At 43.9% G+C, this 25,444-nt stretch overlaps 1 protein-coding gene across 1 annotated transcript in view; it reads right to left on the reverse strand.

The window, feature by feature from the left end:
* cacna1c (calcium channel, voltage-dependent, L type, alpha 1C subunit) overlaps nucleotides 1-25,444 on the reverse strand; it is a 1,373,114-nt gene that overhangs the window by 317,866 nt on the left and 1,029,804 nt on the right. Inside the window, exons 26-29 of the mRNA XM_041215565.1 lie at nucleotides 20,916-21,062; nucleotides 19,053-19,254; nucleotides 9,147-9,305; nucleotides 7,079-7,189 (exon numbers count right to left, since the gene is read on the reverse strand). Of these exons, the coding sequence (XP_041071499.1) occupies nucleotides 7,079-7,189; nucleotides 9,147-9,305; nucleotides 19,053-19,254; nucleotides 20,916-21,062 (619 nt within the window). The remainder of the gene's footprint in view (nucleotides 1-7,078; nucleotides 7,190-9,146; nucleotides 9,306-19,052; nucleotides 19,255-20,915; nucleotides 21,063-25,444) is intronic.

Consider the following 25,444-nt stretch of genomic DNA (forward strand, 5'->3'; position numbering starts at 1 on the left):
TGCGCGACCGATTGGTTTGTGGAGTTAAGGACAACACCATACATCCCCATTTACTCGCCAAGATTGATATTGACTTTAAGCATGCCCTAGATATCTCCCTCGCCATGGAAAGTGCTATGAGAGAGTCTCAGGCTTTGCAACACATGGAAAATGGCGCCGTACTTCATGTTGGGTGGGAACCTGCTGCCAAGCATGGTGCAAAAGTTAGGCCTGCAGAATTGAAGCACAATTTAATGTCCGCTGTGAGAAACATTGAGCAGATACCAGTAAATTCAAAGAGGCAGAATGTCATTACTGTCATAAAAAGGGTCACATAGTTAGGCAATGCCGGACAAAGTTAAAGCAGTCTGCAAAACAGCAAACAAACTTCATAGAAGTAACGGGTACAACAACGGCTGAAGCTGCTGTTCCTGATGTTTACTCCTTATATAATGTGACTTCTGTGAAGACCGAACCTATTACTGTGACAATACAAATTAACAAGTAGCCACTGAAAATGGGAGTGGACAGAGGTGCCTTGACCACGATGGTGGGAGAGCACACTTTCAGGTACCTTAATGAAGGAAAAAGCCAATAAACCTGGAGCAGACAACTGCTAAATTAAGGACATACACAGGTGAATCCATTCAGCTAAAGGGCATCGCCACAGTCCCAGTCTCTTACAAGCAACAGACAGCCCAGTTGCCTTTAATAATTGTAAAAGGAGAAGGATCCAGGCTTTTAGGCTGAGACTGGCTACAGAAGATCAAACTCAACTGGTCTGAGATATTTCACCTAAAATCAGGTGGAGTTCCAGAACTTCTAAGAAAATACAACATGGTTTTTTGGGATGAACTAGGGAAGTTAAAAGGCATGCAGGCCAAGATACATGTGGAGCCACAGGTGAACCTCACTTCCTTAAGGCAGGACCTGTGCTTTAAACATTTAAACAAAAGGTTGATGCAGAGCTGGGCATTATCTAAGCTGTTCAATTCTTGGTTAAGCCCAACCACACCATATGTATCTGTGGAGTATATAAATTGACTGTAAATAAGGAAGCCAAATGAGACAAGTACCCTATCCCAAGGTTAGATGACTTATATGCCAAACTGGCTGGAGACAAGTCCTATACAAAGTTGGATATGAGCCACACTTACCAAAAACTAGAGCTGGATAGCATATTGAAGGAGTGCATAACCATTAACATACATAAGAGTCTCTATCAGTACACCCGTCTAGCCTTTGGGATCTCGCCAGTGTACTCTATCTTCCAAAGAACAATGGAGAGCCTTTTGCAAGGACTCCCATGAGTAACTGTATATCTAAATGATGTCCTCATCACGGGGTTAACAGAGACAGAACACTTGACCAACCTGGAGGAAGTGCCAAGGAGATTAATGGAAGCCGGTTAAAGAAGGAAAAGCGCACACTTCAGGCACCAGAAATGACCTAACTAGGCCACAGGGTGGGTGCCATGGGACTGCACCCAGTAGAAGATAAAGCGCTGATGATAAAAGATGCGCCATCACTATCCAATGTAACAGAACTCAAGTCCTTCCTGGGCATGATCAACTACTATAGCCACTTCTTACCAAACCTATAAACATGTTGGTACCATTACACTTGTTAATAAAAAAAAAACCCCACCGTTGGCTTTAGGGTCACAACAGGAAGAAGCCTTCGTGAAAGCAAAGGAATTGTTGCATTCATTGTGTCTATTGGTACACCATGACCCATCAAAAGAGCTGGTATTGACATATGATGCCTCTCCCTATGGAGTGGGAGCTGTATTAACCCATAATATGGAAGGCCCATTGGCTATGTCTCGAGAACCCTCTTCATGGCCAAGAAGGGCTATTCCCAGCTAGAAAAGTAAGGTTTATCGGTGATATATGGGGTGAAAAAATTCCACAAGTACCTGCATGGTCGCCATTTCACCATTGTGTCGGACCACAAACTATTAATGGGTTTATTCAGTGAGAACAAGGTCATCCCGCCAATAGCATCAGCAAGGAAACAACAATGGGCTCTGACATTTTCTGTACGAGCATACTTTAATGCACCGTCCTAGCCTACACATTGCAAATAAGGTGGACTCAATCATCTCCCATTGCTAAACAGTATAGTGCATACTCCCGTTCCACAAGAATTAGTGCTGTTATTGAATTTCTTAGATTCTTCACGTGCATGTGCGAAACAAATTAGAAACTGGATGAACAGAGATCCATCATTATCAAAAGTCCGAGACTTTGTCTGAAAAGGATGGCCAAACTTGCCTGTATCTGAAGAATTAAGGCCATTCCATGTCAGGCAGATGGAGCTGAGCTGCCAGGGTGGGATTTTGTTGTAGGGTTCAAGAGTGGTGGTCCCGCCACAAGGCAGAGAGTCGCTCTTGACAGAACTCCACTGTGCCCATCCAGGCATATCAAAACTGAAAATTCTTGCACGACGCTATGGATGGTGGCCGGGCATAGATAGAGATATTGAAAACTTGATCAAGCACTGTCTCCACTCTCAGCAACAACAGAAATTGCCTGTTCCGGCGCTTCTGCATCCATGGGAGTGGCCTGGTTGACCCTGGCTCAATCATATATCGATTACATAAGACCATTTTTGGGTACCATGTTCTTGTTAATTTTAGATGCACATTCCAAAATGATAGATGTATATGAAGTCAAGTTACCAGTGTCAAACACAACAATTAAGAAGCTACGTCACAGTTTCAGCATAAATGGCCTAACTGAAATTGTTGTTTCAGATAATGGCACCACTTTTACCAACACAGAGTTTCAGGAATTTGAGGCCAGGATCTTTGGATCAGCAAGCGGAGGGCGGGGCCCACTCACCGATGCGGGATGATGTCAGGCGGAACTCCCGTGGTCACCCCGTGCCATTTCAATTTTCAGGTCAGTGGGGGTGCAGCCGAAACAGCTGTGCACCCGCCGACTTATCAATGGCCTATTGAGGCCATTTAAAAAGCAGTTGAGATAATTAATGGACCTGGCCTTCCAACTTTAAGGTTGGCGGGCAGGCCGGGAGCCCTGGTGGGCTTCTGAAGAAGCATGAAACCTCATCCACGGGCGGGATGAGGTTTCATGATAGTTTTAAAAATTTTAATAAATGTTTGCTTTAAAGTGATGGACATGTCCCAGTGTCACATGAGATGACATGACAGGGCAATTTTATTTTTACACGTTCACCATTTTCAAATTTGGCACCGATCTCCCTGAGGCAGCACTTAGCATCAGGGCAATGAGCGCGCTCTTTTGCACACATGAGCGAAAGAGCACACTCTCGGCTGAGAGAATCCCCCCACCCCCCGCCCCGCCAGCACAGGAAGCGCATAGCGCTTCCTGGCAGATGTCACGCTGGGCAGGCCCTAATTGGCCCGCTCACATAAAATGGCGGCGCGCCCCCAATTGGTGGGCGCCAATCAGAGGTGTGCCCACCCGTGCCCGCTCCTGCACTTCTCCCACCCCCACCGACGGAGTGAAAATTCTTCCCTATGGATCTGAATGGAATCAGTCATATTAAAACACCTCCTTACCATCGCTCACCGAATGCCCTAGCTGAGAGGGCAGTGCAAACTTTTAAGTCTGATATGATAAAAGCTATCGGAAGGCACTCTGGAATCTCAACGTTCCCAGTTTCTTTTCAGTTATCATACAACACCACATTTCAACGCCAGTAGAGTTATTAATGAAACGCCATCTGCGTACACACTAAATCTCTTGTTTCCAAACTTAGAGGAGAAAGTAACGCAGAACCAGAGTAATCAGGAGTTTAACATTCACTGTAAAGCTTACACTTTCAGCGTGGGTGACACGTATACATGTGGAATTTTGGCAGTGGACCCTGTTAGGCTCCTGGAGCCATTGTCTCAGAGACTGCTCCACTATCCTACCAAGTAAAAGTGGAGATAGAATACTCCAAAAGCACGTATATCATATTCGTGCCAGAGAGATATTCCAATGATCAACTGATCCATCTGTGATTAATGCCAATTTGTCAATTCCTGAGGTGTCTGATCGACCTAGAATAGGCATGTCAAATGTCTCTGAAGAGTTGTCAAATCCTGAACTGCAAAGTTCCGATGATGTGTCTCATATTGCAGTTCCAAACCCTGTCAACCCCATGCAGGAACCCCTAGTAGTAGAGCCACGCCACTCTAGCTGTATAAGGAGTGCACCTCAGAGACTTGATTTATAATCAGCTGAAATTGTATATTTGTTTGTTGAATTGTTCAAATGTTTTCCTGTAAAAAGAAATTGTAGAAAACTAAAGGGGCAGGAAATGTGGTAGCTAGGGCATAGTCCCTCCCTTCTGTCAGTCTGAGGCCACAGATTGATGTACCGCTCAACCCTTGGCTCCTATGTGCTGGGTATTGCCCCCTGCAAGTTGCACCTCTCTACTACTGCCATCTTTGCTGTTCCAATCCCTGCTGTGGAGCTACAGGTCTGTGATCAGCAGAATGCTGCTGGCTCTGTCACTTTTCACCTTGGTCCTTGTTTTAGGACCAATCTATGGCAGAATAAGTAGGGTCAATCTTGATCTGATGAATTAAACCTCCATAAATACAGATCAGTCCTCTATACCTTCAAAGTGTTGAAGAAATCTCCAAAGTGTGCAAAGTAATCTCTTAGCAAAAGTATTATGAGCAAAACTTTACTCAAATGCAGGCAAGAAAAGAGTGGTGAGTACTCAGTATTTACTGGCATATTTCCCAAAGGCAATGGAGGCTAACTGTTATATTACTTAGAGATCTATGTAAGGAAGCAGGAATGGTTTTCAACAGGCCTTTCTGGCTGGGAAAGGAGTAGGGGTGAGAAAAGATAAATTATTTTATTTTTCTTATGGGGTCAGATAAAGCAAGAGTATTTTTCTGGTCCCCACAATGAAAATTTATCTGCACCCCTCTCGCTACATCCACCATCCCCTCAGCAACCTTGATGTACCGCAGGAGCTCCAACCAGTGAGCTTTTAGCGTGGGCAATCCGGGTGTAGGGGCTTCCTGACAGGAGTCCTGGTCGAGGTAAAATCATCTGTAAATCTCTCTAGTTAACTGTTTCATGATGAAACCCATCTGCTCCGTCGAGTTACCACACTCCTGCATTCATGCACAACAACCTTTTTTGATAGTACACCAGCTGCACATTAATGGAGCAGAAGCCCTTGTAGTTGACAAACACCTTTGGGTGATAAATGGGTGCCTTAAATGCTACATGTGTGCAATCAGTGATCACCTGCATCTGTGGGAAACAGCAAACCTGAGCTCATTCACTCTGACTGCCAACAATATAGGCAAAGCTGACATAATTTCCAGCCCTAACAAACAATCCTGTAATAAAATAGAAGATACTGGAAATACTTAGCAGGTCAGACAGCATCTGTAGATAGAAACAGGGTTAACAATTCAGGTTGTGATGGCCTATCATTGGGGTCATCGACCTGCAACGTTAAGTCTGTTTCTCTCCGTAGATGCGGTCTGATCTGCTAAGTATTTACAGCATTTTCTATTTTTATTTCCGATTTCCAGCATCTACAGTGCTTTGCTGTTGCATCAATCACCCATCATGTGCATCTATTGAGTTGCCAGCTGAGATCTTGCAAATGTCTCCAGCAAAGCCCTGGAAGAATCCAGATGCAAACAAGCTGAGGGTGGTGATGACTGACAACCACTGGTAAAGCTGATAGTTGGCTTTGTTTCAGCAGGCTTTATATGTCTTCCATCACCTGACCCGAGACCCTGAGCCACCTAAGACATGTTGAGGAAGCTCAACCCTTGGCTCCTATGTGCTGGGTATCGCCCCCTGCAAGTTGCACCTCTCTACTACTGCCATCTTTGCTGTTCCAATCCCTGCTGTGGAGCTACAGGTCTGTGATCAGCAGAATGCTGCTGGCTCTGTCACTTTTCACCTTGGTCCTTGTTTTAGGACCAATCTATGGCAGAATAAGTAGGGTCAATCTTGATCTGATGAATTAAACCTCCATAAATACAGATCAGTCCTCTATACCTTCAAAGTGTTGAAGAAATCTCCAAAGTGTGCAAAGCAATCTCTTAGCAGAAGTATTATGAGCAAAACTTTACTCAAACGCAGGCAAGAAAAGAGTGGTGAGTACTTAGTATTTACTGGCATATTTCCCAAAGGCAATGGAGGCTAACTGTTATATTACTTAGAGATCTATGTAAGGAAGCAGGAATGGTTTTCAACAGGCCATTCTGGCTGGGAAAGGAGTAGGGGTGAGAAAAGATAAATTATTTTATTTTTCTTATGGGGTTAGATAAAGCAAGAGTATTTTTCTGGTCCCCACAATGAAAATTTATCTGCACCCCTCTCGCTACATCCACCATCCCCTCAGCAACCTTGATTACAAGGCCCTTCCAAACCTTCTCCCTGTGACTTGTTTGAGTACTGGGGCCAGTCCTTCAATCCTAGGGAGAAGTCTCCTCCTGTGGCTTAATAATGCACTGGTCAACTGCCAATTCCCATTGGTACCAGGGGAGAACAGAAGTTAAAATTACTCAGACCAAATGTTGCCAAGGCAGTTTGCCGCTCACATTAGCACCATCTTCCCACTCCCAACCTGAGTTAAAATTGGAGCCACAGATTTTCTTATTAAGAGTCCATCACCGAAAAAAACTAAAAACAGGTTTACTTATCAAAACAAAGTGTTTGAAGCATCAATGCCATAGCCGCTGCTTAGCTTAATACTGCTGAGCAGCTGCTTATAGCCTAATGTCCACTGAGTGATTTGATTAGAAGGAAAGAATAAAATGATATGGGAATCTTAGAATTATATATCTCACCAGCACTTGATTTTATTTCAAGTGCAAATAGTACCAATATGCAAACACTCAATATGGAAATGTTTGGGGTACAGTGTGTTGAATCAGGTCATTGTCTACTTAGCATTGCTAGACAGCAGAATATTATTATTGAGCCAAGTTTAATAATTGTGCATCTGTATGCACCATCTATCTGGCGGTGTTTTAATAGTACATTGGTTTCTAAGGCAAACTAATTAATAATTAAAGGCTAATATGTGGATCAATTAGGAAAGGTAGCATGCAATTTTGTTAATTATTTGTAATACATACTCTGGGCTTGAACGCAATTAACTTCAAAATCATTTCAACTGTGAAGAGTCCGGTGAAGAGCATATTAAGTACATCCATGGCTTGACCAAAGGTTGGTGACTGGCCGTAGTGCTTACAAAAAAGAAACAAAGAATTAGATTATAACTTATGATCTCAATAAAACTGAAAATTTCACTATTACTGTAACAGTTCTTTTCTTAAAAATGTATTTGACTATTTTGGGATCCAAGAATTTAATTTAAGTGCTATTAATTTTAAATGAACAATGTTATGCTTACAAGAGAATGGTCTTCTCTCAGTAAAGCAATTTTTTATGTCCTGTTGTTGGAATTTTGTAATCGTCATTGCCCTTTAGCATACAGAGCAAATGCAAACTAATAAACAGGCCAGTTGCTGAACAAGTAAGTTAATCTTTAAATTGATTACAAAGGTTAGTAATTAATAGATTCATTTCGCATGATCTTACTTCACATATTTTTCAACAATGCCCTTCTTCAGCAAAAGCAATTATCCAAATGAATAAACAATTAAATGAACTTCCACATTTGGAAAATTAAATTTTCAGTTCCAGGGAGGTTGTTCTGCAAATAATTAAGACTTATCATACTATTAAAATTTCACTTATACCTGAGTGCACTAGCTCTAACTTTTTATGCTATGTTTAGTGAATAACTATTGGGTAAGTACAGCAACCTCACACCTTTATATGGATTTCAGTGCCTAGACTATTGGTGAGGTACTCATGGAGTGCAGCTTGTGGAAGAGCAGGGAAAATTAAACAGCAGCTTCTGGACTTCAGCATTTAACTGTGTATGTGTGAACTCAAGAAGATGCTGTTTGATTTATTGCATGATAACAGAGTTCACTCAACATTTCAGTTAGCATGTGGCCAATCAAATGGACATGCTCACTAGGGAGATGATGTATGCAGTTAGTATAAATTCATTCAAATGCAAATTTGATAGATTTCTTTCAGAAAATAACATTTTGGGACATAGGATATGAGTAATTTGAAACATTCCTTATGGTGAGTATAGTACGATTTGGAGGAACAGGTGGCTTTGAATCTGTGCTTCTCGAAGCTATCCACATTCTTTTCCACAAGTCATGCCTGTTGTAGACTACAGATAGAGAGATTCATTGCTATGATTAGTCAACAACTTTGTTCCAATTCCATTTTATTGAATTATGCGACTGCTAGAATGGTAGAAAGCAAACTCAATGGATCAAGGTCTTTTATCACCTAGCAAATCTTGTGTTCCTATGGTGATGATAGCATTAAGTTGCTTTCGCACACATTTCTTTAACCCTCCCCCAAAAGAGCAAGCTGCCAGAGAAATCAGTGTCCAAAGTCTGGACAATGGTGATGGAACAGTAGGTCCTGAAATACAATATGATGATTAAGGTGTGTGCACCTTATTGAAGGGTATTTAATTTTGAAAAGAGCCTAATCCCTACCCTTCTTCCCTCCCAGAAAATGGTAGGAAAGTACCAATTTCATTGCTAAAACAATAAAACCACTTACAAAATGTGGAAACATTGATTTCATCACCCAATAGGTAGATTTTAATCTTCAGCGCCCTGGTGTGAAGCACTGCCTGAGAACAGCAGGAAGTGAAAAATCAGTTGAAAACGATTGAATGCCCATAATACAGCACACTTGATTTTCCCTCCGTTTAAGTTTGTGGCAGGAAAAGCAGTCAGGCTCTATTACTGGGTGTGCTTTTCCTTGCCCAATTTTTCTCTTTGTGCTTTATGCAAGAGTTGCAATCTATCCTAATTCCTCATAAATAGCAGGCCAAGGAACAGGCCAGCATTATTTAGTTGTATAAAATTGTTTCATTGGGATTCACTTAAGAAAACGTGTATGTATCTCAGATAATCCTGCACATAATCCTTTTATTCCATTAGCAAAAAAGCACCAAATGAAAATTATTGTTTTTCCAAATACAATGACTGGAAAATTTCTTGGAACTATTCCCACTCTGCTGGTATTACTTCGCTGGAAGCACGTAGAAATCCCATTTAAACAAAGGCAACTAAATTTCCATAATTCTCTTTGTCCTACCTGCATTGCCAAGCAGATTGTGTTCAGCAGTATCAGAACAAACATCAGGTACTCGAAGTAGGTGGAATTTACGACGTACCACACTTTATACTGGTAAGTATTCTTTGGGATATATCGCCGAAGAGGCCGAGCCTTTAAGGCATACTCCACACACTGGCGCTGTAAATGGCAGAAAATATATTATTATGTTACATTACAATAAATGTCATATTGTATAAAAATGAATATGGTGTCTATCAACACTGTATAAAATTCAGTCCTGGTTATTTTGTGACGAATATTTTAGTACAGTTTGAAAACACTAATACTAATATTTTGTGATAACAACAGGTGAAAAACGCTGAAGGCAGCACTGGCCTTGATCTTTAAACATTGTAGTTTGTGTTGCTTTCAACCAAATATATGAGTTCAGATGACATCAAACTGGGAGACGAAGGTTTCAACATCAACTAATCCTCAAAATGTGTACTGCTTTGAAATTCAGATCCCAGCCTCGAGCCTTTCAAATTACTGATTTGTTTTTATAAACTTCCTTCAGGATCATAGGGAAAAATTTTCCCCCCGTTGCAGGGGAAAATGCGGGAATGGGTGCACCTCTAATTGGTGCCCCGCCGCCGCTCGCCGACTGGAAGATCCTGCCATAGAATCATTGAGGTTTACAGGATCGGTGCATGCGCTCAAAAGAGCGCACAGATCTCCCTGAAGCTAAGTGCTGCCTCAGGGAGATCAGCTCCGATTTAAAACTTTTATTAAATATGTTTAAAAATTTTCCCTGCCATGTTCCCACATGTGACACTGTCACATGAGTTGGGACGTGTCCATAAGTTTTATTGAAACCTTTCTTAAAGATTTAAATACCCTCATGAAACCTCATCCCTTCCATGGACGTGGTTTCATGCTTTTTCCGAAGCCCATCAGGGCTCCCGGCCTGCTCGCCAACATTAGGTTGGACGGGCAGGTCCGTTAACAATCTTAATTACTTTTTCAATGGCCTTAATAGGCCGTTGACAGGTTGGCGGGTGCGCAGCTGACACGGCTGTGCTCCTGCTGACCTGAAAATGTAAATGACGTGGGGTGATGTCGGGAGTTCCACCCGAAGCCATCCCACGTCGTTTTACGCCTAGGCAAGTGAGCCTCGCCCCCACTGACCGACTGGAAGGTCCTGCCCATAGAATCATTGAGGTTTACAGGATATTTAGAAGCCATTCATATACAGAATTATAGAGAATTATTGCACAGAAATGGTATGGTTTTCCCAACTTGTCTGTACTGGTGTCTATGCTCTGTATGAGCCCCCTTCCCACTCTATTTCATCTAACACTATTTGCATAATCTTCTATTCCTCCTATTATCTAGGTTTCCCTGAAAAACATGTGCACTATGCCATTGACCTTACTCATTAGACTAATTAAGGACAATTTTACATTTATGTACTCTAGTTTTAAACTCCCCACAAGTGGAAACATCTTTGTTGCATCCACTATTTCAAACCCATTTCAAACCCATTAAGGGTCTCTATTAGGTCATCTTTTATTAGGGTAGAATTATCCCCCATCTCGGGGGGGGTTGTGTGGGGGTGGGTGCGGACTCGATCGGCACCCCCGATCGATTCCACACCGCCATTTTACATGAGTGGGCCAATTAAGGCCTACCTAGCGTGACGTACATCCGGAACCGCTGTGCGTTCTGTGTGTGGGTGGGAGAGGGTGTTTCCCTGAGTCGGGAGTGCGTGAAGGAGCGCAGAAGTCTCCCAGAGGCACAGAAGTGCCTCAGGAAGGTTAGTGTTAAGTTTTAACAGTTCAATAAAGTGTTGAAAAAATTTTTATGACATGTCCCCTCATGTGAAACTGTCACATGAGCTGGGACATGTGCATTAATTTCAATAAAAATTTTTGAGAAAATTTAAAATCATTCATGAATCCTCATCCTGCCTGTGGATGAGATTCCATGAAAAATGTGAAGACTGCCTGGGCTCCTCGCCTGCCCGCCAACCTTAAGGTTGGATGGGCAGCTCCGTTAATAATTTTAATTGTTAGATAAATGGACATGGTAGGCCTTTGACAGTTTTGCGTGCATGCAGCCGAGTCTAAAGTCTAAATGACGTGTGGTCACTCTGTATTATTTTACGCCTCGGCGAGCAGGCCCTGCCCCCCGCTTGCTGAGCCGAAGATTCTCCCCCTAGAGATAAGAGCTCTGTCGTTATAATCTCTTAGTGCTTATATCATCCTTGGGAATCCTGTTGCAAATTCTCCAATGCCTTTATATCCTTCATTTAAGAATATGTATACGTATCTCAGATAATCCTGCACAAACGAATTCTTATTCCAAAAATAGCACCAAATGCAAATTATTGTTTTTCCAAATAAAATGACTGGAAAATTTCTCAGAACTGCTCCCACTCCACTGGTGGTACTTCAATGGAAGTGCATTGGAAATCTTGTTTAAACAAAGCCAATTTTGAAATATGAGGACAAAATTTTTTTTAAAAATATTTCTTCATGGGATGAAGGCATCACTGGCAAGGGCAGCATTTGTGGCCATTCCTATTTGCCCTTGAGAAGGTGATGGTGAGCCACCTGTTAAACCACTACAACCCTTGTGGTGCAGGTGTTCCTAGAGTGCTGTTAGGGATGAAGTTCCAGGATTTTGACCCAGTGACAGTGCAGGAACCGTGATACATTTCCAAATTAGGATGGTATGTGACTTGGAAAAGAACATGCAAGTGGTAGTGTTCCCATATGCCTGTTGCCCTTGTTCTTCAGGTGGTAGAGGTGGCAGATTTGGAAGGTGTTGTTGAAGGATGCTTCACAAATTGCTGCAGTACATCCTGTAGATGGTACACAATGGTGTCACTGTGTGCCAGTGGTGGAGAGAGTGAATATTTAAGGTGGTGGATGGGGTACCAATCAAGCAGCCTTCTCTGTCCTGGATAGGATTGAGCTTCTTGAGTGTTGCTGGAGCTGCATTCATCTATGCAGTGGAAAGTATTCAATTAAACTCCAAACTTGTGCCTTGTAGATTGTGGACATACTTCCGAGAGTCAGGAGGTGAATTACTTGCCACAAAATCGCAACCTCTGACCTGCACTTATAGCCACAGTACTCACATGGCTGGTCCAGTTAATGTTCTGGTCAATGGTAACCCCTAGGATATTGATGGTGGGGGATTCATTGATGGCCTTTGTATGTCAAGAGGAGATGATTAGATTCTCTCTTGTTAAAGAAGTTCATTGCCTGGCACTTTTGTGGTGTAAATATTACTTGCCACTCATCAGCCCAAACCTGAATGTTGCCCTGGCCTTGTTGCATGTTGGCACAGACTGCTTCAATTGGGCTTTGTAGCTAGGCTGCAGGTCTCAACATTGGAAGCAGATGCTGGGTCTGCTTGGGCAGGGATCAGTCAGCCGCAAGCAATTATTTGGCTGCCAGTCAATTAACAGTGAGGAGACGTGGGGCCTGGCTGCTGAGGGAGTGGAGAGGGAGATGAGAGTCAAACGTTCATAGATGCAATGTGAGGATCGATGATGTCTCCTCACTGCATGTTGTCATCAAGTTCAACAAATCTAGCAGCTATTAGGGCCTCCCCAGGGGGCCTGTCTGGCCAGTGCGAGAGCCTCATTGTCATCATCGTCACCTTCAAGGACCTTCTCACCCTCATCCCCATCGATGTCCTCCTCATTGGAGGAGACCTCCAGCTCCTCCATCTCTTTCTCAACCAGCTCCTCTCCCCCCGTTGTAGCACCAGGTTGTAAAGGGCACAGCAGGTGATTATTATGCCTGAAACCCTCTGTAGACTATATTGCAGGCCTCCACCAGACCAGTTCAGGCACTGGAACCTCATTTTCAGCATCCCGATAGTTTGCTCCACCAACTTGCAAGTTGCATCATGAGCCATATTATACCTTTGCTCTGCTGCAGTCTGAGGCTGACGCATGGGTGTCATCAGCCACGTCCTCTGTGGGTAGCCCTTATCTTCAAGGAGCCATCCCTGCAGCCTCTGTGGACCCTGGGAGACATCAGGGATCTATGACTGACTGAGAATGTAGGAGTCGTGGACACTCCCTGGAAGCCATGTACAGTGAATGGAAGCCCTTGCGGTTGACATAGTTGGCTGCTTGCTGCGACAGAGATCTGAGAGCCACATGAGTGCAGCCGATGGCACCCTGCTCCTGTGGGGAACCAGAGAACTGGGCAAATCCAATCGCTCTTGCACCCTGGTCCTGCTGGCCCCAGGCAGAATGTACAAAGTTGTGTGTCCTCGCAAAAGTGGTATCCATGACCTCGTGGATGCATTTGTGGATGGAGGCTTGTGATATCCCACAGAGATCACCTGTGGAGCTCTGAAAGGAGCCACTGGAGTAAAAATTGAGTGCCGCAGTCACTTTCACAGCCTCTGGCAGTGGATGACCTCCATGTCCCCGTGGTGCCAAATCCTGCAGTACCTGGCAGATGTGACCAACCATGCGCAACCTTCAGGGACACTGGTTCTCAGTCATCTGCAGGAGTGAAAGGTGGCATCTATAGACCCTGGGTCTAGCTAGGCGCCAGCCAGCAACGGCTCACTGTGGCTCTTCAGCAGCATGTGTGGGGTTCCCAAACACCCCTTCTTCCTGAGGGTGCTGCTCCCCCCTCTGCACAGCCAAGCACTTCAGTCACTCTGCTTTCCATCGTCTTCACTCTCTGTACGCCATGAGGCATACAGCTAGTTCACCAGGCTCCATGATCCTGATGAACTCCGCCTGCAGGATGAAAGAGAGAGGCGCTTGGGTTAGCTTGGGTTGGTCCTGAGGTTGTTGATCTAACTCTGTTTGGACCTCCCTTCCTCTCTGTGGGCAGAATCGCGGTAGCAGGTGAGAAAAAAGTCTTAACCACCAGCTACAATAGCAGTCTCTTACGTTGTATTGTCCCAATCTGGCTGCATTAATAATGCATTCCTGGAAAACATGCTATTTCAATGGTGAGAGGGCTCTCATTTGCCCGCCATGCTATCACCTTACCACTTCATTACGATGGTCTGCTCCAACAGGTTGCGAGTTGCAGCTTGAGCCTTCACTCTGCTGCAGTCTGAGGCAGCCGCACGGGTATCATCAGCCATGTCCTCTGCGGATAGCCCTTGTCCCCGAGGAGCCATCCCTGCAGCTCCTGAGGACTTTGGAAGACTTCAGAGATCTGTGACCGACTGAAAATGTAGCAGTCATGGACACTGCCTGGAAACCATGCGCAGAACTGCAGGATGCGTTTGTGGGGTCGCACACCAGCTGCACATTCAGTGAATGGAATCCCTTGCTGTTGACATAGTTGACTGTGTATTGCAACGGTGATCTGAGCACCACGTGAGTGCAGCCATGGCACCCTGCACCTGGGCAAATCCAATTGCTCTCGCATCCTGGCTGTCCTGGTCCTGGGAAAAATGCCCAAAGTTGCGTGCCCTCGCAAAGGTGGCATCTGTGACCTCATGGATGTATTGTGGGTAGAGGCTTGTGACAGCCCACAGAGGTCTCTTGTGGAGCCCTGGAAGGAGAAATTGAGCACTGCTGTCACTTTCACAGCCTCTGGCAGTGGATGCCCTCCATGTCTCTGTGGCGCCAAATCCTGCAGTAGCTGGCAGATGTGACTAACCAGTTCCATTGACATGCGCACTCTCCAGTGACGCTGGTTCTCAGTCATCTGCAGGAATGGAAGGTGGCATCTATAGACCCTGGGTCAAGGTAGGCACCAATCAGCCATGCCTCTCTGTGGCTCTTCAGCAGCGTGTGTGGGAGCCCTGACCACCCCTTCTTCCTGAGAGTGCTGCTCCTTCCTCTGCAGAGCCAGGTGCCTCAGTCGCTCTCTTCTCAGTCATCTTTGCTCTCTGTAAGCCACGAGGCATACAGCTAGGTCAGCAGGGTTCATGATCCTAATGTACTCCTCCTACAGGATGAAAGAGAGGACCTCTCGAGTTAGCATGGGTGTACTAAGAACCTGTCTTGGTTAAAGCAATGGCCACCACTTGGGTGGCCAGAAATTAGTGTGTTGCATGGCTGCGTGAAACCCCATTCATCTCCGCCCCACTCCACGTGGATGAATGGCGGACCATTGGACTGCATGCTGTGCTCCCAGCTCAAGTGCAGGCATTCTCCTAACCTGCACTGCAAGGCTGCATTGTTAACCTGAATTATGGGGGGACTGGTCCAAACTGGGACGATGACATTGCAAGGGGCTGTGAGCATCTCCACCAGTAGCTGCTCCACAGCCAACTTTAGCAAGGAGATTGTACAATGTGCCCAGTGTTCCAACTGTTCTGCAGTCCACTAAAATGCTCATTAGTTTGCGGTCTGTGCCCAAGGGGTGAAAAGCTCTGGAGCATTTGGTGACACTTTGATGTCTCTGCATTGCTTGAGTGGGCAGAGAAGTTGGAGGCCCGACTCCAATCATATCAATCATATCTGAACTGTCTCAGCTGCAGAGGAATGGTCACTTTATATAAAGTTTCCCTAATGCGTGGCTGCTTCCCTCGTGCACTCCTGCAGTCCACCCCACACGTGCTCATGCGCTATCTTCAACCATAGGGAAGCCCTTGCCCCCTCCCAGCCCTCCCAAGCATACCTCAGCAGCAAGGCAGCCCTTGACTTCCCCCAGTGCACCTCAATCGCAGGGCAGCCTTTGTCAACCCCATCCCCATGCACCTCATCCGCAGGGTAGCCCTTCACCTGCAATGCGCCTCAATCTTGAAGTCCAACAGCTGATCCAGGCGAGCACTCCACAACGTTATTGTGTACTCACCTCTGAGTTCCCTTCAATGTGCAGCCTGCCAAGTGTACGCCTTTTATCTGCTGTTGTGAAACACGTCAGTGTGCAATCACGCATACGATCCAGCGGGGTGGGAAACAATTTTGGTGGGCTGGGCATATAATGATATGCAGATATATTACCACGAGGTTCCCAATGTCAATGGTGGGAAACGTGGTCCGCCATTAGCGGACAAAGCAGACTATTGCAAACTGGTTTCACAGCATGAAACCAATTTTTGGCCTTCTCAACATATTGTCCAAACATGCACAATACCAGCGGGCACAGTCATTTCCACCCTGTGCTTTTCTTCAATAGGGACCCCGAAACCTGCATGAATGAGGTCCATAGCAGGTGGCCTTTCTTAGTTTGCAAGGCATTTTATCCAAATCCCCAACTCCTCCCTCCCTGCCACTTTCCCCCACCTGCTTCTTCTGCTCAAGTACCAATGGCCCTTTGGGACTCTGGTGGCATGCCCTAGCTCTAGCACCTTATCCCCCAATCCCATCTTCATTTGTTGCTGCTTCCTGGCATGACACATTGACTCTCATGATAACTGCTGGATAAAGCCAACACTGTGCTCCTGCTTGCTTGCTACTTCCTTTTAGTGAGGCTCTAAAGCCCCCTGGTTCCCTGCGCCATTTGCAAAATTGAAAAACCCCATAAAATTGCTTACATTTGACCAATTAATTGCCTAAATTACCTTCCCATCTCATTCATGTGTGATATCCTCACATCATGTCAGCTGCCATCGGGAAAACGCAGAAACAACCTGAAGATGTTGGGCTTCTGGTCCGACATCTTCTACTATCATCGCTGCCACTTTCAAGCCATTCCTAATGGGCCTGTAAAATTCTGGCCCTTCATTTCATCATTTTCTAAGTGTGGCCTTACAAAGGTTTTATATTAGTTTGGCTAAATCACATATTAATTCTTTTTGGGCGGTAGCGCAAAATTGGCTGTATCTTAATGGCTGCCTCTTATACATCCACCTGACAGTCACTTTAATTGACATTAATGTAGCTGAATAGATGGCACCTTGTACAAAAGATGACCAATATGTTACTGCCCAAGACAAATTTATACCCCAACTTCTGTGCCTTTGTTTACATTTTTTATGATCTTGTTAACTTGCATTGTTAGTTTTAATGATTTGTCAATGTACACTTCTAGATCCATTTGTTCCTCTACTCCATTTAGATTGTTAGGGCAGAATTTTCTGTCTGTCAGGTGGGCGGGGAGCCGATCCCCGCCGGAGAAGCGGGCCCTGCCGCCATTTTACATGGGCGGGCCAATTAAGGCCTGCCCAGCGTGACGTCCGGCAAGAAGCGCTATGCACTTCCTGTGTGGGCGTGGGGGGATTCCCCAAAAGCAAGAGTGCGCTCTTTCGCGCATGTGCACAAAAGAGCACACATCTCTCTGAGGCTAAGTGCTGCCTCAGGGAGATTGCTTACACTTTTGAAAACATTAAAAATAGAAAAAAAAATCCCAAACATATCCCCTTCATGTGACATGTTCATAAATTACATGAAAACTTTATTAAACTGTTTAAATCTCTATATGAAATCTCATCCTGCTGGTGGATGAGGCTTCATGTTTTTTCAGAAGCTCGCCGGGGCTCCTGGCCTGCCCGCCAACATTAAGGTTGGATGGGCAGGTCCTTTAATTGTTTCAATGATCCTGTCAATGGCTGTGGCCCTACCTTCCTGAAAATTTAAATGGGGCGGGATGACGTTGGGGGTTCCCCTCGACATCATCCTGCGTCATTTTACATGTCGGCAAGTGGGCCCCGCCCCCTGCTCGCCGATGGCAAAATTCTGCCCTTACTGTTTTTTCCAAAAAGTATGTGACCTCCTTATTTCTCCTACCAAGTTGCAGGACCACACACTTATCTATATTGAAATTAATTTAATATTTACATGCCCATCATGTCTGTGCTGATTTTTGCTAGAACAGTCCAAAAGTAATCCCACTGCCTGTGCTGTCCCCACCAATATAGGACAATGTTGGTTAGTTAAAGGCAATTGGAGGGACAGGGTGAGTTTAGTTAGTGGCCAAATTACTGTGAGTCATCCAGTTGTCACTAGTAGCAATCTCACTTTTATGTTTCAGAGCAAAGGATCATCACTATCCATCATCCAGATCAGATACTATGGGAAGAATTTTACGTTCGGTGAGGGCACGCGCCTGACATGCCCAAGCGTAATATGACACGCAATGACATCGGGCGTGCATCCCGATGTCATCGTGCACGTGCGCGATATTTTATTCAGTGGGCGCGCACGGAAGTTGCCTGCACGTCTGCCGATAATCGAAAGGCCTATTAAGGCCATTAACAAGCTAATTAAAATCAAATTAACATTGCCAGTCCAATCTTACGGTTGGTGGGCAGGCGAAAAGGCCAAGTGGCCTTTACATTTTTTAGGAAACCTCATCCACGAGTGGGATGAGGTTTCCTAAAGCAAATAAACATTAACTAACAACTTTATTTTTGAATTAAAAACATATCTCAGCTCATACATGAGGGGACATTTTTTAAAAAATTTTTACTGTCTTTATTAATTTTTTAAAGAAATGCTTCAATCTCCATGAGACAGCTCTGTCCCTCAGGGAGATTGAAGCGCTCTTTCGCGTGCATGTGTGAACTGTGCGCCAGGCTCGCTCTCCCTCCTCCCCCCACCTGCACAGGTAGTGCTGAGTACTGCTACTTGGAACCCATGCAGGGTGGGTTTTAATTGGCCTGCCCACGTGAAATCGCGGAGCGGAGCTGATCGCGGGTGGAGGTTGGCTTACCGACCGTCCCCACCCACTGCCACCGAGCCCGCCCAACGAGGGAAAAATTCTGGTCTATAATTTCAGATCAGTGAATTGCGCCTAACCTGTTCTTTTGCTGATTTGAAGTGTTTGATAATACAGAAATCATCACCTACCACTGATGCCAATTTGCATGAAAAACACACTTACCTGAAATAACCAAACAGTGGTAACAAAATATTATTTATCAGTTTATGTCACACATCAGCAACTGACAAAGGATCTTTTTATTAATATATCTCTTTAAGTGTAATTGTTCACATTATTCATTTCAGAAAGTATAAATAATACTAGCTCCTATTTATCCGTTAAATTTTTTATTCACCTGATTTTTGTCCAGTTCACAGTTTTTGTATTCCTGTTCCCCCTGTTCCTGAAATGTGACAATGACGAAACCTACAAAAATATTCATCATGAAGAAGGCAATAACGATGATGTAGATGATGAAGAAGATGGATATCTCCACTCTGTAGTTGTAAATTGGACCAGCATCCTCTGTATGAGAATCAATGGCTCGATAAAGTAGCCTGTATGCATAAGGCAGGAGAAATGTATATATAATTTAATCTGAAACAAAATAATTTTCTTGTTTGTATTCATTATATTTCTTCTAAAGTTTTTGGGTTCCTCCCCTTTCATGTAATTGCATCTTACAGCTTGTTTTTACCAGGAAGTCAGAAATTGTAGGATGTAGATATCTTCTTAAGGGCTTTCAGCTTTTCCTATCTTCACCTAAGCACTCCACTAGAAACTTGAAGCTCAGCTTGAAGTCACTCAGTCGTGACTTAGAAAGATCAGATTAATGGATATGGTTCTTTAGTTGAAAGATGAATGTTGCACCATTCACAATTTTAGATTGGTGTTGGGTCTATTCCATTAAACAGGCAATATCCACCAAGTTATAACTGTAAAATACATGGAGTTTTCCCGGGATTTTGAAAATTATTTTTTTTTACATAGGTGAATGGCATGAAATGTTGAAGAAGGAAAAAATATAATTTGTGCATTGTGCCATGAAGTAGCCCAATACTGTATCACATCCTTGAGACAAGTTCTTGACCTCAAAAGGATAAAGCCAGCCACTTCCCCACATGGAGGGATGACTGAAAATCAGTCATTACTTCATAGCCTGTTCAAGAGATGCAGTGATAGAAACCTGGTAACAGTTTTCCCTCTCATACTGGGCAGGGTGTAATCATAAAATAAGTTAAAAGAAAAACATTTTATTTGAATTTTAATACAATTGCCTAAATGTTGATGAAATTGCTGTCACTCCCAGATAATATTGCGTTAATTCTTCCCCATCTAGCTTAAGAAACTAATATTTCAAATATTCGGAAGGTACTGGTTCGACATTGTGTTTTGCAAAGTTAAAAAAACTAAATTTTATACTGACATATGACTTATTTAATTTTCAAACAATACTACTCTTCACTGGATGAGACAATAATGCTAGAACCAAAAATCTATAGTCCTTCTGAAGTGGTCTTACCACAATTGCAGCAAGTGTGCACCAAAAAGACCATTTAGTCCAGAATTTGGATACACTGGGTCATGGACTTATATTGGGAATTCTACAAGTCCAGCCAAATGGTGGTGCCTCTATCAATAACAAAAGGGGAAAATCCAGGACTTTTGATGTAGCTAGGTTCATCACTGGTGGCCAGTTCAACAGGAACCCCAAAGAAAAAGGTTAAAAGGTAAAATTTTAAAAGAAGTTTATCCATATTACAATTGGGGCTGATAGGGTCACTTTGAGTTTCTTTCATAAGAGGGTCCACAGCACATTCCTTGCATTCATCAAAGGAAAGTAAAATTGGAAGGAATATATAAAGGACCCCTAATCTGACACTATCAGTTGTCCACCACCCTAGTTATGTTAAAATTAATTGCTTAATCTTAGACTGTATAGATTTTACTGGCAACTGTATTACATAGATTGATTTTTCACTCATACTTCTGAAGCACCTTGGGATGTTTTATACATTAAACGTTCTATATTAGCAAAATTGTTGTTGAATATGCATCATGCTTATCAGTTTGTAGTACATCATTTATTTTGCTGTTTATGATTCATGATAAATGCCATTTCTCTAGCAGATGCTATAAAGATTAAATAGCAACTACTTGGGGTAAGCTGTTGCTAGATCTTGAATATCATAACACATGTTGACGCTGTTGTACTTACTGTGGCCATCCCTCAAATGTTGAGACAGTAAAAAGAGCCATCATAGCAGAGGGGACATCATCAAAGTTGAATTCACTATTCTCCCATTTTCGTTTACTTATCGTCGGCTGAGTTACATCCCCATCTTTGTACAAAATATATTGGCCTCTATTAATAGAAAATAAATATAGTTATACATTTACAAAACTTATATCTTACTTCCCAAGGTGACTTAGTATTTTTCATTTTCCCTCAGGATTTTAGCTACACTCTTCTGTACTGCATCCTACAATAAGTAAGAGAGCAGACATTCATTCTGCGCTCAGGCTGCTTCTGAGCTCAGTCTTTCGGAGGTACACAACAGCAGCCTTGGGTAACACAATATTTTTTTTTTTCTCTACCTGTGGGCAGGAACAACTGTAAGAAAGCCTCCAGTTGCTGCTTCTTCCCAAAACAGCATAAGTGAAATCAAGATATTTAAAGACATTCCTAAATTCTTTTGACAAGGTCCTACATGGCAGGCTGGTTAAAAAAATAAAGCTCATGGGATCCAGGGGAATGTAGCAAGCTGGATACAAAATTGGCTCAATGGCAGGGAACAAAGGGTAATTGTTGACAGGTGTTTTTACGACTGCAAGGCTGTTTCCAGCGGGATTCCGCAGGGCTCAGCACTAAGTCCCCTGCTTTTTGTGTTATATATTAACAATTGGATGAAAATGTAGCGAGCGTGATCAAGAAGTTTGCAGATGACACAAACATTGGCCACGTGGTGGATAGCGAGGATGATAGCTGTAGACTGCAGGAAGATATTAATGGACTGGTCAGGTGGGCAGTAAAGTGGCAAAAGGAATTTGAATTTGAAACCAAAGAAGTGTGAGGTGATGCTTTTGGGGAGGTCAAACAAAGCAAAGGAATGTACAATTAATGGGAGAATACTGAGAGGTGTAGAGGAAGTGAGGGACCTTGGAGTGAATGTCCGCAGATCCCAAAGATAGCAGGATAGGTCAATAAGGTGGTTAAGAAGACATATGGAATCCTTTCCTTTATTAGTCAAGATATAGAATAAAAGAGCAGGGAGGTTATGCTTGAACTGTATAAATCATTAGTTAGGCTACAAATTGAGTACTGCATGTAGTTCTGGTCACCTCCTTACAGAAAGGATGTAATTACACTAGAGAGGGAACAGAAGAGATTTATGAGGTTGGTGCCAGTTATGGAAATGCAGCTCTGAGGAAAGATTGGATAGACTGGGTTTGTCCTTGAAAGAGAGGAGGCTGAGGTGAGATTTGATTGAGATATATAAAATTGTGAGAGACCTGGCTAGAGTGGATGGGAAGGGCCTATATACATTAGCAGAGAGATCAGTGGTTAGGAAGCAGAGATTTAAAGTGATTGGTAGAAAGATTAGAGGGGAGATGAGGAAAAGTTTTTTCATCCAGAGGGCAGTAAGGGTCTGGGACTCACTGCCTAAAGGGTAGTAGAGGAAGAAGCCCTCAAAGTATTTAAAAGGTGGGTGTATAGACACCTCAAATGCTGTAACCTGCAGGGCTATGGACCAAATGCTGGAAAATGGGATTAGGCTGGGTGACTCATTTTTCAACCAGCGCAAACACGATGGGCCAAGAGGCCTCTTATCATTGTAAACTTTCTATGATTCTATAAATTTTACAGATGAAATAACCTGTATGGAAATATAGGGAGGGAATAAAGGAAAACTGGCATATTTTAAGCATTTTTTAAAGAAATGCATAACTTAAAATTGGCTTACATAGATTATTCAATGAGGAAAAAGAACATAAGGAAGTAATTAAACTCCAGAGTCAGAAAACAGAACCTGTGTGACCTTTTTAACATCACCCCAGGAATTACATAATAGCCTTCACACAGGTATGGCCTGGGACATAACACTCCACTGTAAATTCATCTGTAGACCTCCAGATTGAGTCTTTCATTTTCAAGGTATGCTGCATCAGTTACTTGGCATCCGTCTGTCTCGGGAGACGACGGACTGCGCTCAGGGTGTACGTGCGGCATCAAGAAGCCCTAGCAAAACTGGAGTCAGTGGGAATCAGGGGGAAATTTCTCCACGGATTGGAGTCATACTTAGCACAAAGGGAAATGGTTGTGGTTGTTGGAGGTCAGTCATCTCAGCTCTAGGACATCACTTCAGGAGTTTCTCGGGGTAGTGTCCTAGGCCCAACCAGCTTCAGCTGATTCATCAATGACCTTCCTTCCATCATAAGGTCAGAAGTGGGGATGTTCACTGATGATTGCACAATGTTCAGCACCATTCATGACTCCTCAGATACTGAAGCAGTCCATGTCCAAATACAGCAAGACCTGGACAATATCCAGGCTTGAGCTGACAAATGGCAAGTAACATTTGTGCCACACAAGTGCCAGGCAATGACCATCTCCAATGAGAGAGCATCTAACCATCACCCCTTGATGTTCAATGGCATTGCTATTGCTTAATCCTCCACTATCAACATCCTGGGGTTTACCATTGACCAGAAACTGAACTGTTCTAGTCATATAAATACTGTGGCTACAAGAACAGGTCAGAGGCTAGGAATCCTGTGACGAGTAACTCACCTCCTGATTCCTCAAAGCCTGTCCACCATCTACAAGGTACAATTCTGGAGTGTGATGCAATACTCCCCACTTGCCTGGATGAGTGCAGCTTCCACAGCACTCAAGAAGCTTGACACTGCCCAGGACAAAGCAGCCCGCTTGATTGGCACCACATCCACAGGCATTCACTCCCTCCACCACTGATACACAATAGCAGCAGTGTGTACCATCTACAAGATGCACTGTAGTAATTCACCAAGGCTCCTTCGACAGCCAAACCCATGACCACTGCCATCTTGAAGGACAAGGGCAGCAGATAGATGGGAACATCACCCCTGGAAATTCCCCTCCAAGCCACTTACCATCCTGACTTGGAAATAAATTGCTACTCCTTCACTGTCACTGGGTCAAAATCCTGGAACTCCCTCCCTAACATCACTGTGGGTGCACCTACACCACAAGGACTGCAGCGATGGTGTCGTAAATAGTGAGGAGCGAAGCCTTAGATTACAGGACGGTATACACTCACAACATTTAAAAAGTAGTTAGATGAGCACTTGAAACGCCATAGTATACAGCGCTACAGGCCAAGTGCTGGAAAATGGGATTAGAATAGATAGATGCTTGATGGCCAGCATGGACATGATGGACCAAAGGGCCTGTTTCTGTGCTGTATAACTCTATGACTCTAAGGCAGCTCACCACCACCTTCTCAGGGGCAATTAGGGATTGGCAGTAAATGCTGGCCCAGCCAGTGAAGCCCACATCCCTTGAATGAATTAAAAAAACCTTCTGAAATGAACATAGTCTGTTGTGGCTGTAGAGCCTGATTTGTGAGTGGAAACCCCTTCCGCAGCTGGCACAGATGAATAGTATTGTTCCAAGGTCAACTGATGTTTTTTCTTTCCAGTGGATTCTCTTATCTGCCATCTGGTCATTTCATTTATCCAAGTCCGTCCTGATTGTTTGTCTCCAGGCATTTTGGTCAGCAGTGAGGACTTCCCATGCATCGGCTCTGACTCTGGTCACCTTGAAGTCTCACTAGCAGGACCTGTTGTCTCATGCTGATCGTAAGCTCACCATAGAGCATGTCTTTAGGGATGCGCCATCATCCATTTGGCTCAAATGGCCCAAATAATGGGGTTGCCGCTGATTCAAGAGGCAAACATGTTGGGGAAACCTGCACACTGGTGCACTTCCATATTCAGCACTCTGTCGTGCCAGGAGTTGCCCAATATTCATCTGAGACAACGACGGTGGAAGCTGTTCAGCTGCTTTTCATGGCTTGCATAAGTTGTCCATGTCTCGCTACTGTAAAGCAGGGCACTGAGAAGACAAGTCTGGTGCACACAAACTTTGCATTTTAGGTTAGTTCACTGGTAGTCCACACCCAATTTCTTAATTTTGACATGACAACTGTGGCTTTGGCGATTCTGGTGCTGATTTTGGCATCAAGGGACAGTGCTGGTAATTGTTGATCCAAGGTATGTGAAGCTGTCCACGACCTCCAGAGTGAGGTCGCCAATGTTGATGGAAGGTGGAGTCTCTACATGCTGGTCCATTACTTTGGTCTTCCTACGCTGATTGTCAGTCCAAACTCCTTGCAGGCCTGGGAGAACTGATCTACAAGCTGTTGCAAATAACCGTCAGTATGGGATGCCAATGCAGCGTCATCAGCAATCAGCATCCCATGAACTAGGACATTACGCGCTTCGGTCTTGGCATGCAGTCTTGTGGACGCCCTCATTTGAGTCACTGAAAGCATACATTAGGAGCATGGAGAAAAATATGTGAAAGAGAGTTGACGCCAGGATGCAGCCCTTCCCGCTGCTGATCTTGAAAGCCTCCAGTGATGCTCTATTGTAACTGATGAAAATCTGTTTGTTCTCATAGAAAGTAGAAATGATGCCCAGGAGTATGGGTGGGCAGCCTATTTTCCACAGCACTTTAAAGAGTTCTCCCTGCTGATAAGGTTG

Source organism: Carcharodon carcharias, chromosome 21 (genome assembly GCF_017639515.1).
Source record: "Carcharodon carcharias isolate sCarCar2 chromosome 21, sCarCar2.pri, whole genome shotgun sequence".
NCBI classification, from domain to species: Eukaryota; Metazoa; Chordata; class Chondrichthyes; order Lamniformes; family Lamnidae; genus Carcharodon; species Carcharodon carcharias.